The 15205-nt window shown below is 38.3% G+C and overlaps 2 protein-coding genes across 4 annotated transcripts in view; one reads left to right on the forward strand and one right to left on the reverse strand.

The window, feature by feature from the left end:
• The window catches only part of slka (STE20-like kinase a), a 29576-nt gene extending 16590 nt beyond the window's left edge, over positions 1-12986 (reverse strand). For all 3 annotated transcript variants that reach the window (XM_079634574.1, XM_079634573.1, XM_079634572.1), the window contains exons 1-3: positions 11857-12986; positions 2379-2543; positions 660-708 (exon numbers count right to left, since the gene is read on the reverse strand). In XM_079634574.1, coding sequence (XP_079490700.1) covers positions 660-708; positions 2379-2543; positions 11857-12006 — 364 coding nt within the window. In that variant the 5' untranslated portion in view covers positions 12007-12986. The remainder of the gene's footprint in view (positions 1-659; positions 709-2378; positions 2544-11856) is intronic.
• Positions 12987-14222: 1236 nt separating this feature from the next.
• On the forward strand, positions 14223-15184 carry LOC307010593 (dual specificity protein phosphatase 13A). Its single transcript, XM_079635382.1, has 3 exons — positions 14223-14444; positions 14531-14748; positions 14849-15184. Exons 1-3 carry the CDS (start codon positions 14287-14289, stop codon positions 15049-15051), a joined length of 579 nt encoding a protein of 192 aa, XP_079491508.1. The 5' UTR covers positions 14223-14286; the 3' UTR covers positions 15052-15184.
• Positions 15185-15205: the final 21 nt, after the last annotated feature.

The following is a 15205-nucleotide window of genomic DNA, read 5'->3' on the forward strand; positions in this document are numbered from 1 at the left end:
TACAGCAACACTGTTGGGATAGGCCATCACAGAACAGGCAGAAGGCAACAGAGGGAGTTATAACAGCACAAACAGTGAGTCAACAAAAGCGTTTCCATCATAAGAACACCTCCTCACCCCAACACCTCCCACCAGCAACACCTCTCTTTCAGGCTAAATGTAGAAGTAGCCAGATTTTTATCACAGAAGACTAAACAGTCATAAGGAGGAGAGCTTTTATTCTTACAGGATATTGTTTACAACTTTGTGTAAATGGTACAGACAACACTGTACAAAAAGAGAAGAAATTGGACCATTTGTTAGACATTTAAGCATGTTTCTGGCTGAATTAATACCACTGAGAGACATGAAAAATGTGTAATTTCTACATATGAATTTGCTGACATGGCATGTCACAGAAAAGGTCTGATCCGTGTGGGGACATTTCAACAATGCTTCCAACCAACATGGAAAAAGGCTGAGTAGCTTTAAAAAGAGCCTAACCACTCCTTAAAAAACTGACGTTGATAATTATATGGTCCAGTCCAGTGGCAAAACTGAGCACAGCATGCTGGTGTGCCAGTGAGGTCTGGAGGAATGGAACATCACACAGTAGAACAGACTCAGACGACCACAGAGTCTTCTATTACCTTCAGTTAAACAAAGACCATTAAACTTACCCAACATCACAGCGTCTACCGCTCCTCCGGCACAAAACTCAATGAAAATCTAAAGAAGGGGGAGAAAGACAGAGATCCAGAAGATGAATGAACTAATAATGACACTGATTCCACAGTTTGCAATGTAGCGTTTTACATCTCCATTACAAGGGCGGAAGAAGGCATGATGCATTACATTTATCAAATGTTACAGTAAAAGCCATTTATAATGTTACAGAAGATTTATATTTGGAATAAATGCTGTACTTTTGAATTTTCTATTCATGAAAGAATCTTGAAAGAAAGTCTCACGGTTTCCACAAAAACATTTATTATATTGGTTTCTTCTGGCTTCTAGTTAAAGCACTGATGACTTCACTTACAAACCTTTTCTGAGGTCTTTGTTAATGCCACTCTCAGGTATCATTAGAAGGGCTATGATGAGATGAGAACATTTTGTAAAAATCTAATTTCCAGTTTTATTAGGTTACACATGCATTCACTTATTTTTTTGGTATACTGGATGATGGCAACCAACAGTAGTGCAGTGATAAATGAAACTTAAGCCTCTGAGTGAAATGATAAAATCATTATGTAAGTGAACACCGTCCTATTACACTGACCACAGCAGCTGGTCTTTAAGGTAACAGGTGCTGCAGAAAAATCAATACAACCCCTATATTATGCTATGTCCCATGAGAGGAGAGAAATACATAGAAACATACAGTAAGCAATCTCATCACAAACCAAGAGAACTTAAGTTTATCGGACACTAGAGCGTCAGTTCTTTCATACAATGTTAACTCATGAAAAGTTAGCTGCATCTGAATTACCTATGAACACTGACAGGAGGCTGGAGAGTAATGTAACATTACGTGACAAACAATTGACTGCTGTGCAGATTTTAGTCAGCTTTCTATGAATATTTTACACAGCTCTGACACTGAGTGTAGGAACGATCTCTCTACGCATTAAGAGGCTTGCTTGTGCTGCTATGAGCTGTGCATTCATATCTCTTGAATAGCAGCCAGGCTAAGCAGACTGGACTTGCATCTAATTAATTCATGAGCACTTTCTCTGGTCATTTGAAATAGGCCATTATCCTTCTATACATGCCAACCGCAGAGGGGAGGATCATATGAAACCATCCTTCCGTAATTATCTTGGGAGCTCTATAGTAGAAAAATAGGATCCACTGACACTCTTTAGACAGGGATGAACAGAGAGGGATAATTGTGGACTAGTATGGAGCTGTTAGGCCTTGACATTGTCATTATTCACTATTAAAGGTTTTTTTTTTTTTTTTTTTTTTTGCCGCTATTGAAAGGGAAATAATGTGGGAATGAACTTGATTTTATCCAACCGGATTTGATTGGATCATTACATCTTAGATTTTATTAGGAACAAAAATTAGTTTGATAAAAATAAAACATTTCAAAAATAGAAAATTAAAAACATTATTTAAAATAATGCGTTTACAAAATGGTTACAAAGCCCAGAATGAACATTATGCCACATTTTAATAGCCTTGAAGTATGTGAGAAAAACACAGCAAGATCCAGTTTGTTTTGTGTACAAACACTTCTTAACCAACAGCATAGTGCTACTCGATGAGCAAGGCGAGAGTGAAGTGTGCTCTCACTCCTACTCCTCCTACAGAGGTCAATGTCTGTGTGTATGTGTGTGTCTGGCTGCAGTACAGCAGAAGTAACCAAACCCCTCATGAGAAGAGTCACTCACCCATAGTTTGCTCTCATAATAGAAAGCATCCAGCAGTTTGACTATGTAGTGATGGTCACAGGAGGCAAGGATCTCAATCTCCACCATGTAGTCCTCTAGCTCCTCTTCTGTTTTGGTATCGATCACTTTCGCTGCAGCCAGGATCCCGTTCTCTTTGTTCTGAGCCTGTGATGAAAGCAAACAGTGGGAAATATTCAACAGGTAGCACAGGCATACAATGGCTTCCATGATACTGTACAGACCTGCTATTCAAACAGCAGCTCACAAGCCACATGCAACACTTTATTGTCAGTGCCAGGGGCTCATTTTCTTTGACCTTGAACCCATTTTCATCTGAGCTGTAATAACTGTCAGTGTCATTGTGAGTTACAAATCTATGATGCACCTCTACTCTGAGTCTGAGCAGACAACCACTAAGATACAATCAATAACTAGAAGCTCAATTTCGCTAGTCTCAGCCTCCGACGTCATGCTAACAGACTGCCCACGCTTCTTTCACCTGATGTCTGATGCATATGGCAGACTAATAAAGAAATACTTACACAAAGTCATATGTCGACTTCTACCTGATTTCTAGGAGTCTAGTGTTTGGCTGTCTTTAATGTCTAAAAGGAAACAAATCTGTTTACTTGAAGACGGTGGCAATAACCGATTCACAATAAACTACTAAATGCTTGGTTTTAAAAAGGTAGTGAAGGTGAATTTTAAACCTTTTGAAATCCAGCGGTTAGTTGCTCATGCAAAGCAGGTTAGAAACATTAAAAGATATTTAATAGTTGTTTTTTTAGGCACTTAGTTGAATGTAAAAGAGATGTTTGTTTACTTACAAGATACAGAAAAAGTATAATTTTCCAAGCTTGGCCCACCCTTTACCAACATATGAAGGGATTCCTAAGTGATTCTTCATTTTATTAGCTGTATGTCCTCTCACATCTTTAATGGAAGACCAGGTAAAGTACCTTACTGAAAATGGAATACCTGCAGAATATGAAAGTACGGATGCTGCAATCCCAGCCGCCTGATTTAGTATTGCTTTCAGATCACCCAAATTGTTTTGTTTTATGTGCACAAAACGTGGAGAGAAGTGTACAGAAGGCGTCTGATGTGCACACCTTTGAAATAATCAGTGCTTAGTTTTAGATGGATACAAATTCAGAGAACGAACTTTACTGTCATCTCGAACTAATTTATTCAAAATTTTAAATGCAGATTGTTGCACTATTTGCTTTAACTTTCATGCCAATCTTGACTGAATGAATGGCATATGGTTATATGATCTGTTATTGTAGCAACATTTACCTGCCCTAAAACATGACGATGAGCAAAACAAGTAATTGGTTGCTTTACATGTCAGTCAGGCGGCCTCTTCCTACCTGAGTGGGTGATCCTTGGCCAATTGAAGCGCACAGATGTTATAAGATGATGATGACGACGAACTGAACATTTTGAAGTGGAAACATTCTTTCACATCAAATAGTGTGTAAAATTCTCATTTCTGGTGTAATATAAAATAAAAGAAAAATAAATCATGAAGCATTCGGTTTTCAATGCAGCTTCGGGAGACAGTTTACAGCAAAATACACCGTTACCTTGACTTCTGAACTGTCTATGTGTAGCTTTGAACTACTTCACTAATGTTTTTTCACTTTTCCAACATTAGTAGTCTGAAATGTTGATGTTTGAGCATAAAAAAGATCTGCCAGGTTACAAAGCTCAAAGTCCACTCCAAAGGGAGATATATTTTTTAACAGAATCCACTTTTCAAGAACTACAATACCATTTTTCCAGATCTTGACTTATGATGTCACAATGTTACTCATTTAAATAATCTGGAAAATGCAAAAAAAAAGGGGGCTAGGCCTGGTTGAGCTGCGCTAGAGAAGATGAAGAGCGTTGCCGTTATGTCGAAGAGACGAATGATCCTCGTTCGTTAACATTGTCTGAATCGAGTTTGAATTGGTTTGAAATTTACGCCATCCTTAATATTTACAGGTTTACACTAGAGCAGAAATCACAGTTATGGAGGGGTGGGAGTCCGCGGGACATATCCCGAACATGCACTACGCTGTGCCAATCACGACACACTGGGCCAGCTAACCAATCACAGCACATTTTGTATTTTGGATGGAGGGGTTTCATCGAAACAGGACCTAGATGGCATGGCACATTCGAGACAGACTGGGAAGTGAGGAGCTGTAATAATACAAAATATGTGAAAAAGAATGCGTTTTTTTAACAATCAAGCATGAAAACATTCTAGTACACCCCAAAAACAAAATCAAGACTTCATAAAAGGGCATAAAAGGAGGACCCCTTCAATGGCATGAGTAGCACTATGAGCAGCCTAAAACTATTACTAAAAAGAGGAACATGTGTACAACCTGTAAAATGGCTGAATGAGAAACAAATTCCTGAATGTACCCAGAGATTAGCCTATTGCCTTTGACCTACTTCATTGCAAAAGCATTTTCACAGCTTTACTCCAACAAGAGAGACATTGAGAAAGAAACTTATAACCATCAAAGCACATTGGCCTTGCTAACTAACTAATTTGTTACAATAATGATTGAGTAATATAATAAGCCAACAGACGTCACGTTTGTAAATGTAGCCTATTATGAGATATGCTATTTAAAAAAACAGAAATATCTTGTAAAAGATTAGCCCCTCCCTGTAACCTGCAACTGACACATAAGCAACAACATCTAGGCTATTCTTTAAAAAAGCAGAAAAAATCAAAACGGAAGCATGATAGGGGGTTACCTCATCTAAAGGCGCGCCAGAGGCTGTTTGAGGAAATACATATCTCCACGAGGCTTTGAGGTCCTCCCTATGAACTACAATACAAAAATTAAAGTGTTGCCATTGTATTTAGTACGTGTTTGCATTAGCTAACAACTAGAGAATATTCTGTTCAAATCGGATGTGACTAATGACGGGTGTAACACATTATTCCATTCAACCATCCTCCATCTATGCCAAGGAACAGTTTCTATTCTGGGATCAACCTACCCGAAAACAGAGAAGAGCAGACAGAGAAAGGAAAGAGTCAAGTGTACCAGGAAATGTGTGTGAGTGGACCAGAGTTTATTGTAGCAGAAAGTCTCTCTCAATTTCACTTGTTCTGCTTCACGCCTTTTTCTACCCTCAGACCAACAGGAAATTAACACAACCTCTGCATTTCTAAAACAACCATGCTAAAAAGAGAGAGTAGGGTTAATTTGGTTTCCATTATTGTTCTACAGAACTAGCGAGTCTGGGCAGGTCACACTTCTCATAGGTCATCAGAAGAGGAAATAATTTATCATAACTGTATTGTACTAGTGCTGATAAGAATTTACTACAGTGCTGATAAGAATAAAAATACAATGACAGACCTATCTCAATGCCTAAAGACAACAGACTGGTCAATAAAACCAAATTCAGATCATGCGGTTTAAAATCGCAATGGAATTGAAGTCGCAACAGATATTTTCTTCCATTTTGCAATGTAAAATTCCCAAGTGTAATGGATTATCCAAAAACAAAAGGGGGTGGGGACTTGGTTCTATCCATCAGTTGTTGATTGGATTTTGAGCGTCCTGCATGTCACCAGAAGGTCCAGTTATGACATTTTAACAAACATTTTGAGGTAAAAAATCTAAAAAAACTAAACTTGTCAGGAAAAACATGTAGAACAAAGCTTGATTTTATCCATCTGGAAATGACTGAATGGTGGTTGTTCATTATCAGGAGGATGGAGCCATATAAAATTGGCTAAAAACAATGCCTGATTCACATTATCCATCAGCCAGTATGGCCTAAGTGACGTCACTGGACATTGACAAGCAAAATTGTTTCAGAGGAGAGTTATTATGTTTTGACTGATTAAAGATTACAAAGACAAACAATTGTTTTCCCCATTGGAATAACATCCACTGATGAATCTTTCACTGACCCGGAATGCACATTAATTATTGATAACTTGTTTGTCAATGTCAAAATACAGTACAGTGAGTGTATCTCACCATACAGGAATAAAAGACAGCAAAAATAAAAAGAAAGTGACAGTAGTGAACCTCTGGTAAACCACATGAAAATGTGGTTCAGATGTTTATCAAAGCGCCCCACACCCCCAGCAACCCTGCTAAACCGAGGCAGGAAGATCCTGCTGATTCACCCTAATCAACCTCACCACACCTCTGCATGAGATCCTACATCCATTCACACAGAGCGTTACTTCCTCATTAGACAACTTCTTACAAATACTTATTTCAGAATAAGATGTCCATAAACTTGAGACATACTGATTATATTTTGTGGCTTGTTTTGTATGAAAACCAGTGCAGAATCTTAAATAACAAACACTGATCTGTCTGCATTTGAATCATGTCACTATATGATACCTCAAAGATATGCGTGTATCGTACAATTTATTTAGTATGTCACACCCAACTTGTGGTGTCACAAACACAATGCATTTCATAAACAAGAGCAGTATGGAAACATTCTTCATCGGATTGAAGTCTGAAGCAGGCAGGGACTGACAAGAATGGTGTGAATTCAACTACAACTGGTTCTACAACACAAGCAAAACTACATTAACTAGGCTTTTGAGAATGTAAAAAAGATTAATTAAATCTAAATACAACTTAGTTGTGTTTGACTTTTTTTGTCCAATTAAATTGTGTTCAATTGAGAATGGAAAATCGTTGGGTTCAATAACTACATTCTAGATTAAGTTGCTCATGTTTACATCCTTTTCTTTACTTCTCCACAGCCCTTACAAAACTATGGTAACCAGGGCTTAATTTGAGCCGGAACACGCCGGAACATGTTCCGTCACCTCCGACATTGGATCCGGAACCTTTTTTATTGGATCCGGCACCTCCTGTGTCACTAAAATTAATTGCCTAAATGAAAAAAAAAATATTACTGTTTGTGTAGTGTTCAATGTTTGTGACACATGACTTGCGCGCTTGTTGTACGAGTTGAGATTGCTGTTAGCCTCGATCGTTTCACTCAGGGGAAAAATGTCAAAAAGACAGGAAAGTTTGCTTAACTTTTTCAAATACGCTGGAAAGTCAGATCCCAAACAAGCAAAAATCGTTTCCACTGATCAAAAAGGAGACCACCGTGGACACAGTAGCCTAGCATCGATATCTCGTTATTTCGACATAAATAAGGGGACATTCTAATCTGCATTAGGCTAAGCCACATTAAGCGTTCGTATAGCCTAATTATGGTTTTCTATGGGAGGAAAATGCTTAACCGTTCATATTATGGGCTCATCTGATTTTTTGTACATAGCCTATTTGTTAGGATTTTAGTATCATAATGATTAGGCTAATAAATGCACGCACAATTATCCGTGAACTTGATTTGAACAAATGCCTTTCAACTTGTGTGTGCATTAAATTAATGTGCAGTACAAATAGAGAGTAGGCTATGTAGGCCTACTATACTGTTGTAGAAATTAAAAAAAGCGCGTTTCATATTTGTTAAAATATTATAATGTTATTTTGTTTTCTATTTATGTTGATTTATGAAAAGTGAACAGCACGACCGAGTAAGAGGATGCGCAATGTGAGACATGGAGCGGGTCAGACATGATTTTGACCGTTGAAGTTGAAGTTGTTATAGAAAGCCTTTCTTTAAAGTGAATTTCGTTTTGTATAAATTTTATCTTAATTTTAATCAATTTTTCATCAACCAGTTGCCTGTATTTAATGAATAGGCCGACGAAACAAATATAACGGAAGCGCCCGCGCGCTCACTTGCGCACGTGAACTAGAGCACATCCTAACTTAACGAAACTCAGTGTATGCCTCACACAGACATGACAAATACATCAAATACACAAAGCTTGAAATGTCTTTAAACGAAATAATTCAAAACGAAAAAAGAAAAAGGCTATACTCTCTAAATATGTAATCCATTATTAGGCTTATTTATGTGCATTTCTCTCTATAAGCGCGTTCACACGGAGATAGCGATCGTCAACTTCATCTTTGCAGCCGAGTCGACATTTTTAGAGAAAACACTTGTTTATTAATAAAAATCAATACACGTGTCACCGGATTTACAGATGCACGCACACATATTATTTCGAAATAACGAGATATTGTGTTGAAATAACATCATGATTAATATAGCCTACATCTTTTAGAATAGGACTATTTGATTGAATGCTGAATGTTGCGCTTGTTCAATTTAATAAAATGAAAACTTTAATTGTGATCATTAACATAACTGAATATTAAATATTTAGTGACCAAGTTTTGCGCAGCTCCCCGTCAATGATCTAGCAGCACCCACTCAGCACATGCTGTCCCGGTGTTGTGCCGAATTTTGACTCCCTGCCAGAATCTGACTCCCCCTCACGTGCACGCGCAATGACGTCACTTCACTAGTCGCGGCGGTCTTTTTTAATGTTAATCGCCGGCAGTTTCCACACGTGTAATTCCTATCAGGAACTCTGGATTAATGTTTTTTATACTTATCTTTATTAATGGTTGTTTTGCCCTGCTTTATTTGGTTTTCGTTCTTTTAACTATGTTATTTTTCAAACGTTTGGGTTCAGTAATCTCCATGTCAGTCTGTCTGTTCCCTACACACATTTAAATGCAGGCTATTTATAGCTACAGTAGTTCGTTTGTGTGTGTGAATTAATTAATATTAATATTAATTAATAATCTATACAGTGCACCTTCCAAAAAACACCAACAACAACTATTTATTAGATCTCATGGCTGAGGAAGAAAAAAAGGTTTGAATACACTCCAAACACCTCTTTTATGGAGATAACTTATGAGCTGGTGCAGCAGGTCTCTTCTCTTGACTGCATCTTTCTCTTAAGGACAACTGCTATGGTACTGAGTGTTCAAAAAGAAAAAATAAGCAAATACATATGAAAACCTTTGTCCCTTTTACGAATTAACAACATATTTTATAACCATATGCATATAGTTTATGCAATGACACACACATAAAACCATTGTAATGTTTAAACACAGCACCTGCCGAAATCATACTCTCCGCCAATGTTAGCTTTGCAAGGTCTGAGACACATGAAACTCTTTCTGATTACACCTTTCTCCATGGAGGATCTCTGGAGAACAGCACAGGCCTCTAGCTTCAGCAGGAAGCCTTTAAAGTTGGGGAGTATGATTTCGGCAGTGTGTATTCAGTCCCAATTCTAAGGTGTCACTCAAGTGTTCGATCTGTGCAATTATAATTTACTCAAATTATTTACTATGCCTTTATTTCTGTTCTGTTCTGGGTCAATTCTGCCACAGTGCCACAGCAACAAAAAAAAAAAACAGTTTATAGAAAACTGCAATAAAAGTGCAATGAAATAAATTGCATAAATTCCCAAAAATGCTAACATGTAACCTTTTTATGTAACATTGTTGGATCATGTTATCAAATTTTGTTTATAATTATTTCAAATTAGATATAGTAAGATTCATAATTGTTTTATTTCTTTTCATGCATGATCATATCGTCAATGATGATTGACAAATTGCATACAGTTTGGATTGGCGGTATGGTTCTGTTCTGGGCTAAAACTCCCTGCATACTTTTGGGTACCCTGACTTTATGGATTCTGTGATAGCCATCTTATCCCTGAAGAGTAGTGGATCAGCTGAGTCAGCTGATGCGAGCTTGAGATTACAGCTGATACACTGGCATTGAGAAACCATGTGCAGTCCATGATAGATAATTAGTTCTTAATATAGAAATAACAACATACTCTATTATGTAAATCTAACAAGTGCATTTACTGTGTAATTGACTTCCATCTGTGAGTGGTGAATGTGGTCAACACATTAATGGTGAAGTAAAAACTTTTAATCAGTAGCCTACTCTTGGCTAATTCCCTAATACTTCCTTTTAGGATAAAGGCCCCAGGAAGTGCTGTCGCTTTGGTTTTGTGGCAGTGTGTCACATGCCCATGATACATGAATACCTTTCTCTCTCATGAATGACCTGTTATCAATAGAATAGAACTCAGAACTCCACAATTTTTTTGTCCATCCAATGTTCATTGATAATTTTCCCCATTATAAGAGTTGTTTAAAAGGTTGGATAACAATTATAGTGATTGTGTGTCACTTTATATGCTTATGGTTATATGTTAATCCATAAAAGGGACAAAGGTTTTACATATTTGCTTAAATTTTTTCCTTTTTGAACACTTTTTTTCAGTTGTCCTTAAGAGAAAGATGCAGTCAAGAGAAGAGACCTGCTGCACCAGCTCATAAGTTATCTCCATAAAAGAGGTGTTGCGAGTTTTTTCAAACCTTTTTTTCTTCCTCAGCCATGAGATCTAATAAATAGTAGCCTAGGTGTTGTTGTTTTTTGGAAGGTGCACTGTATAGATTATTAATTAATATTAATGTTAATTAATTCACACACACACACACACACACACACACACACACACACACACACACACACACACACACACACATTTGGAAGGTGCACTGTATGGATTATTAATTAATATAAATTAATTCACACACACACAAACACACAAACGAACTACTGTAGCTATAAATAGCCTGCATTTAAATGTGTGTAGGGAACAGACAGACTGACATGGAGATTACTGAACCCAAACGTTTGAAAAATAACATAGTTAAAAGAACGAAAACCAAATAAAGCAGGGCAAAACAACCATTAATAAAGATAAGTATAAAAAAACATTAATCCAGAGTTCCTGATAGGAATTACACGTGTGGAAACTGCCGGCGATTAACATTAAAAAAGACCGCCGCGACTAGTGAAGTGACGTCATTGCGCGTGCACGTGAGGGGGAGTCAGATTCTGGCAGGGAGTCGAAATTCGGCACAACACCTGCAGAGAAGCTACGTAGGCAGTGTAATTTTTTATTTTTTTTATTTTTTTTGTTCCGTTACCTCCAACCCCACGTTTTGAGTCGCCGGATCCACCCCCCCCTCTGCGCTCCGGGACCTCCCACTTTACAAATTAAGCACTGATGGTAACCATTGTTTCTGCAAAAATAGCATAGTTGCTAGTGCTACAGTTATTCATAATACTGAAGTCATCAAGAGATTCATCAAGCAGTTTTCAAGAAAGTGTCAAGTGCTGGTCAGGAAACAATCATTGAATCAGTTAAAATTATAGTTTTTTTTTTAATCAGTTAAAATGTTAGTTCAACTTTACATTAAAGTTCTGTCACCGTCACCTTTTTATCCCGTGGAACACAAAATGAGTTAGTCAGAATGAGTCTTAGCAACTATTTACTATTTCATTGTATGGAAAACAGATGCAATTGATGGAGTTATGCTGCTAGTCTCTCACAGCATCTCGTTTTGTGTCATACAGGTTTGGAACGACATAAAGGTAAATAAATATTGACAACATTTACTCTTCGGAGAGAACCGCCCCTTTAAAATGAATCAGTAGAGTCAGAGGGACAATGCTAATACACTCGGGTGACAATCACCTACTGGAGGATGATGATATTTACCTTGTAGACTTTCCCAAAGGCTCCATCCCCAAGTTCTCCCACGATCTCCCACTCCTCCTCGGGGTTGATGTCTCTGTGAACGTGCTCATACTGTTTCTTCTTCTTCTCCGTGCCCAGCTTAAATATCTTCCGAAAATTAAAAAAGGACATCTTCTAAATGCAATCTATATGTCTGTCGGTTTAAAAAAAGAAATGACACGACATAAACGGTTGCGTTAACACTGTACTAAACGAATCACTTGGGGAGTTGGCTAATGGGCTAGCTGCGGATGATCGATTCCTAGCTAACTCATTTAACTGTACAGTTGCAGACAGCTCCAAGTAATCCTGTGAATGGCGGCGAAGGTATTAGTCTCTCTGAAAGTGACCGAGGTCAGTCTTTATGTGGCATTTCGCGTCTCCATAACATTGAATCATCTAGACGAGCGACTCCTTCCACATACAGGGATGGAAAAGTAACAGTCCACTTCCTCAGCTAGCTTCACAACGGCTACATGTGTGTGATTCTCTGTATTTGCCTCACCCGTCTGATACAAAATAAGCCTCGCAGTCAAACAAGTCTCGCGTATTTAAATATGTCGTTTAAAAAAAAACTGCGGTACAGTAAAATCCATAAAGGTGGAGCCGATTAGGTAGTTAGCACACCGTAAAAATGCGGAGCGGATGCTGATGACCAAACTCCTGTCTGAGCTCAGTCTAACGTTACTGCTCACGGGAGGGGTGTGTGTACAGCTTAGCCAAACCCAACCGTTTCGATAAAACCGATAGAACAAACTACAGGACACCAGCAGGCCAGTCGATACTGTTCGCGGTGTTGAAATGGATGTTTCTCACGCCTTGCTCAACGGTCGCTCGAGTCTCTCGTGACTAACTTCTCGAGGATGTTGCGGGGGGACTCAAGGCGCGTGCGTTTGGATAGGGAAGGCGCGTGCCCGGCAGTGGAAACACTGGCGCATGCGCAGTTGGTGCTGGCCATGCAGAGGACAGTGTTCTGACTTAAATATCAGTAACCTAACCAATCGTGGTAGGTAGGAGATTTGATTCATCCCATTTAATCGAATCCTTTAAATCACTCACCAATAAATAAACAAACAACTACTGATATTGATCCTTTAACAGCCCGCACTCGTAAGCGGAGTTCTATAATTAGGCCTATTTGAAAGGGGGGAAAGCAGTCTTCTCTTTGCAAAAAATAAAAAACCCTGTTCTAGATGGCTAAGCCGAGATGGCTGTAGAACATCTAACATTCTCAATCCCAACTGTTTATTTTTATACAGGTTTAACCAATGACCCCATACACAGGTGTTTGCTATGGTATATTTAGGGCCCAAGCCTTGAAAAGGCGAAGGCCCTATTGTTTTTCTTAGGATTCTTCTTCTTCTTCTTCTTCTTTATTATTATTAGGGCCCAAGCCTTGAAAAGGCGAAGGCCCTATTGTTTTTCTTAGGATTCTTCTTCTTCTTCTTCTTTATTATTATTATTATTTTACAACCTTTTGGGCACTTTTGGGGGCCTTAACGTGCTCAAAAACTCTTGAAACTTTGCACAAATGTCAGAACCCGCGGCCATTAGGGCCGGGCTGAAGCTGGTACCCGGGCGTGGCAGGGGAGCTCAACAGCGCCCCCTTGAACGTGGTCCGAAAACTTGGTCCATATATCAAACACGTTTGCATGTAATAATATGAAACTCGGTACACATATAGATTTAATCGGGCCGAACAACTTTCGTGCTCTAAGTTTTACGCCAGTCCAACAGGAAGTCGGCTATTATGGGTTGTTTAAAAACGAATCCCCCTGGAATTTTATATACTCCTCCTAGAAGTATTATATATATATATATATAATTAAAGCTGCAAGCAGCGATGGAGGGCCCAAGCCCCGCAATCGCTGCTTGCAGCTTTAATTATATATATATTTTCATTTTGATTCATCTTCCACCGGTCGGCCTAATTGTTTCTTTAACTTCTTGGCTTCTTCTTACTAGTGGCACGCTGTCCATTAGATTATTATTTTTTAAAATATATGTTTTTACTTTGTAACACTCAAGTGGTGAGAACAGGCATACTATGTCCCATACACTGGATACAGTGTTACTGATTGTATGAATGTGAACAATGAGTTTCAAGAGGCCTAACATTTTCTAGTTTCACAGAGGTTTAAAAGGCCTAACATTTTCTTAATTTTCCCAAACTACTCTAAAAATATATACTATAGTCTACCACACGTTTAAAAAAGGAGAGGCATCAGTGATTTTGGCTCATTTACACTGCGTAGGCTCACTTTGGCATACAGTACTGGGAAAAAGGACTTGTGTTAAATAAGTGGGCATACACCGACATCTACTGGGGAAAACAGGGTAATGCAGAAGTGTTACACCTGGAAATGTCACTCATGTAAAGTAGCCTTCTAATAAAGTTGTGGGTTCTCCCCAATGCTCTTATTCCGGAAAATGGAGAATGTAGATCGAACAGTGGGCAACATTTCGTCTGAAACGCCCTCTATTGAAGAGCTGGAGGATATATTACATGGGGGTCAGCTGTCCTGTAACCATGTCGATGAAGTGTGGCCTAATTTGTTTCTGGGGGACATGTAAGTGCATTTGTGTGTGACTTCTTTTTGATTTTTTGCTTAAAATAAAATATTAGCCGTTTACTATGTCATTCTTTCATAAACAGGTACATGTCTCATGACAGATATGGCCTATGGAGACTGGGTATAACTCATGTTTTAAATGCTGCACATGGTAAAATGTGTTGCAAAGGAAGAGATGATTTTTATGGGACAACTGTGAAGTACTATGGTGTTCCGGCCAATGATCTGCCTACATTTGATATTTCACCTTTTTTCTACCCTTCAGCACACTACATTAATGATGCTCTTAGCACAACAGGTGGTATGTAAAAATATTTAATTTCCATTTTTAAAATAGTATAACATTTTTCATTCATACTCATTGTTACAGTTAGATTCATGATTGTATCTCTTTTCAACAGCTAAAGTGTTTGTGCATTGTGCTGTGGGAGTGAGCCGTTCAGCTGCTCTGGTCTTAGCTTACCTAATGATTTATTGCAATTACTCTCTGGTGGATGCCATCTTGAAAGTGAAAGAAAGAAGATGGATCTTTCCAAACCGAGGATTTCTGAAGCAGTTAATAACTCTCGGCAATGAATTAAACTACAAGGCACAGTCAAAGTAGCTTGATATTTTTTAAACAAGCATGCAATTCAGAAATCTGTCAATTTAAACATCTAATAACATTTAAATGGTTGCTTTCTCCTGCAGTGATCAACAACAATCATCATTAACAATAAACAGTTTACATATGTAGAATCACAGCTTTGTGTTGCACT

This window comes from Phoxinus phoxinus (genome assembly GCF_949152265.1).
Source record: "Phoxinus phoxinus genome assembly, chromosome: 14".
NCBI classification, from domain to species: domain Eukaryota; kingdom Metazoa; phylum Chordata; class Actinopteri; order Cypriniformes; family Leuciscidae; genus Phoxinus; species Phoxinus phoxinus.

What these genes read in the sequence shown, in the direction of transcription:
- LOC307010593 (XM_079635382.1), top strand. Translation starts at nt 14,287, where the DNA reads ATGCTCTTATTCCGGAAAATGGAGAATGTAGATCGAACAGTGGGCAAC. An exon ending in AATTTGTTTCTGGGGGACAT is followed by an intron (nt 14,445 to 14,530) that starts GTAAGTGCATTT and finishes TTTCATAAACAG; the next exon opens with GTACATGTCTCATGACAGAT. An exon ending in TGCTCTTAGCACAACAGGTG is followed by an intron (nt 14,749 to 14,848) that starts GTATGTAAAAAT and finishes TCTTTTCAACAG; the next exon opens with CTAAAGTGTTTGTGCATTGT.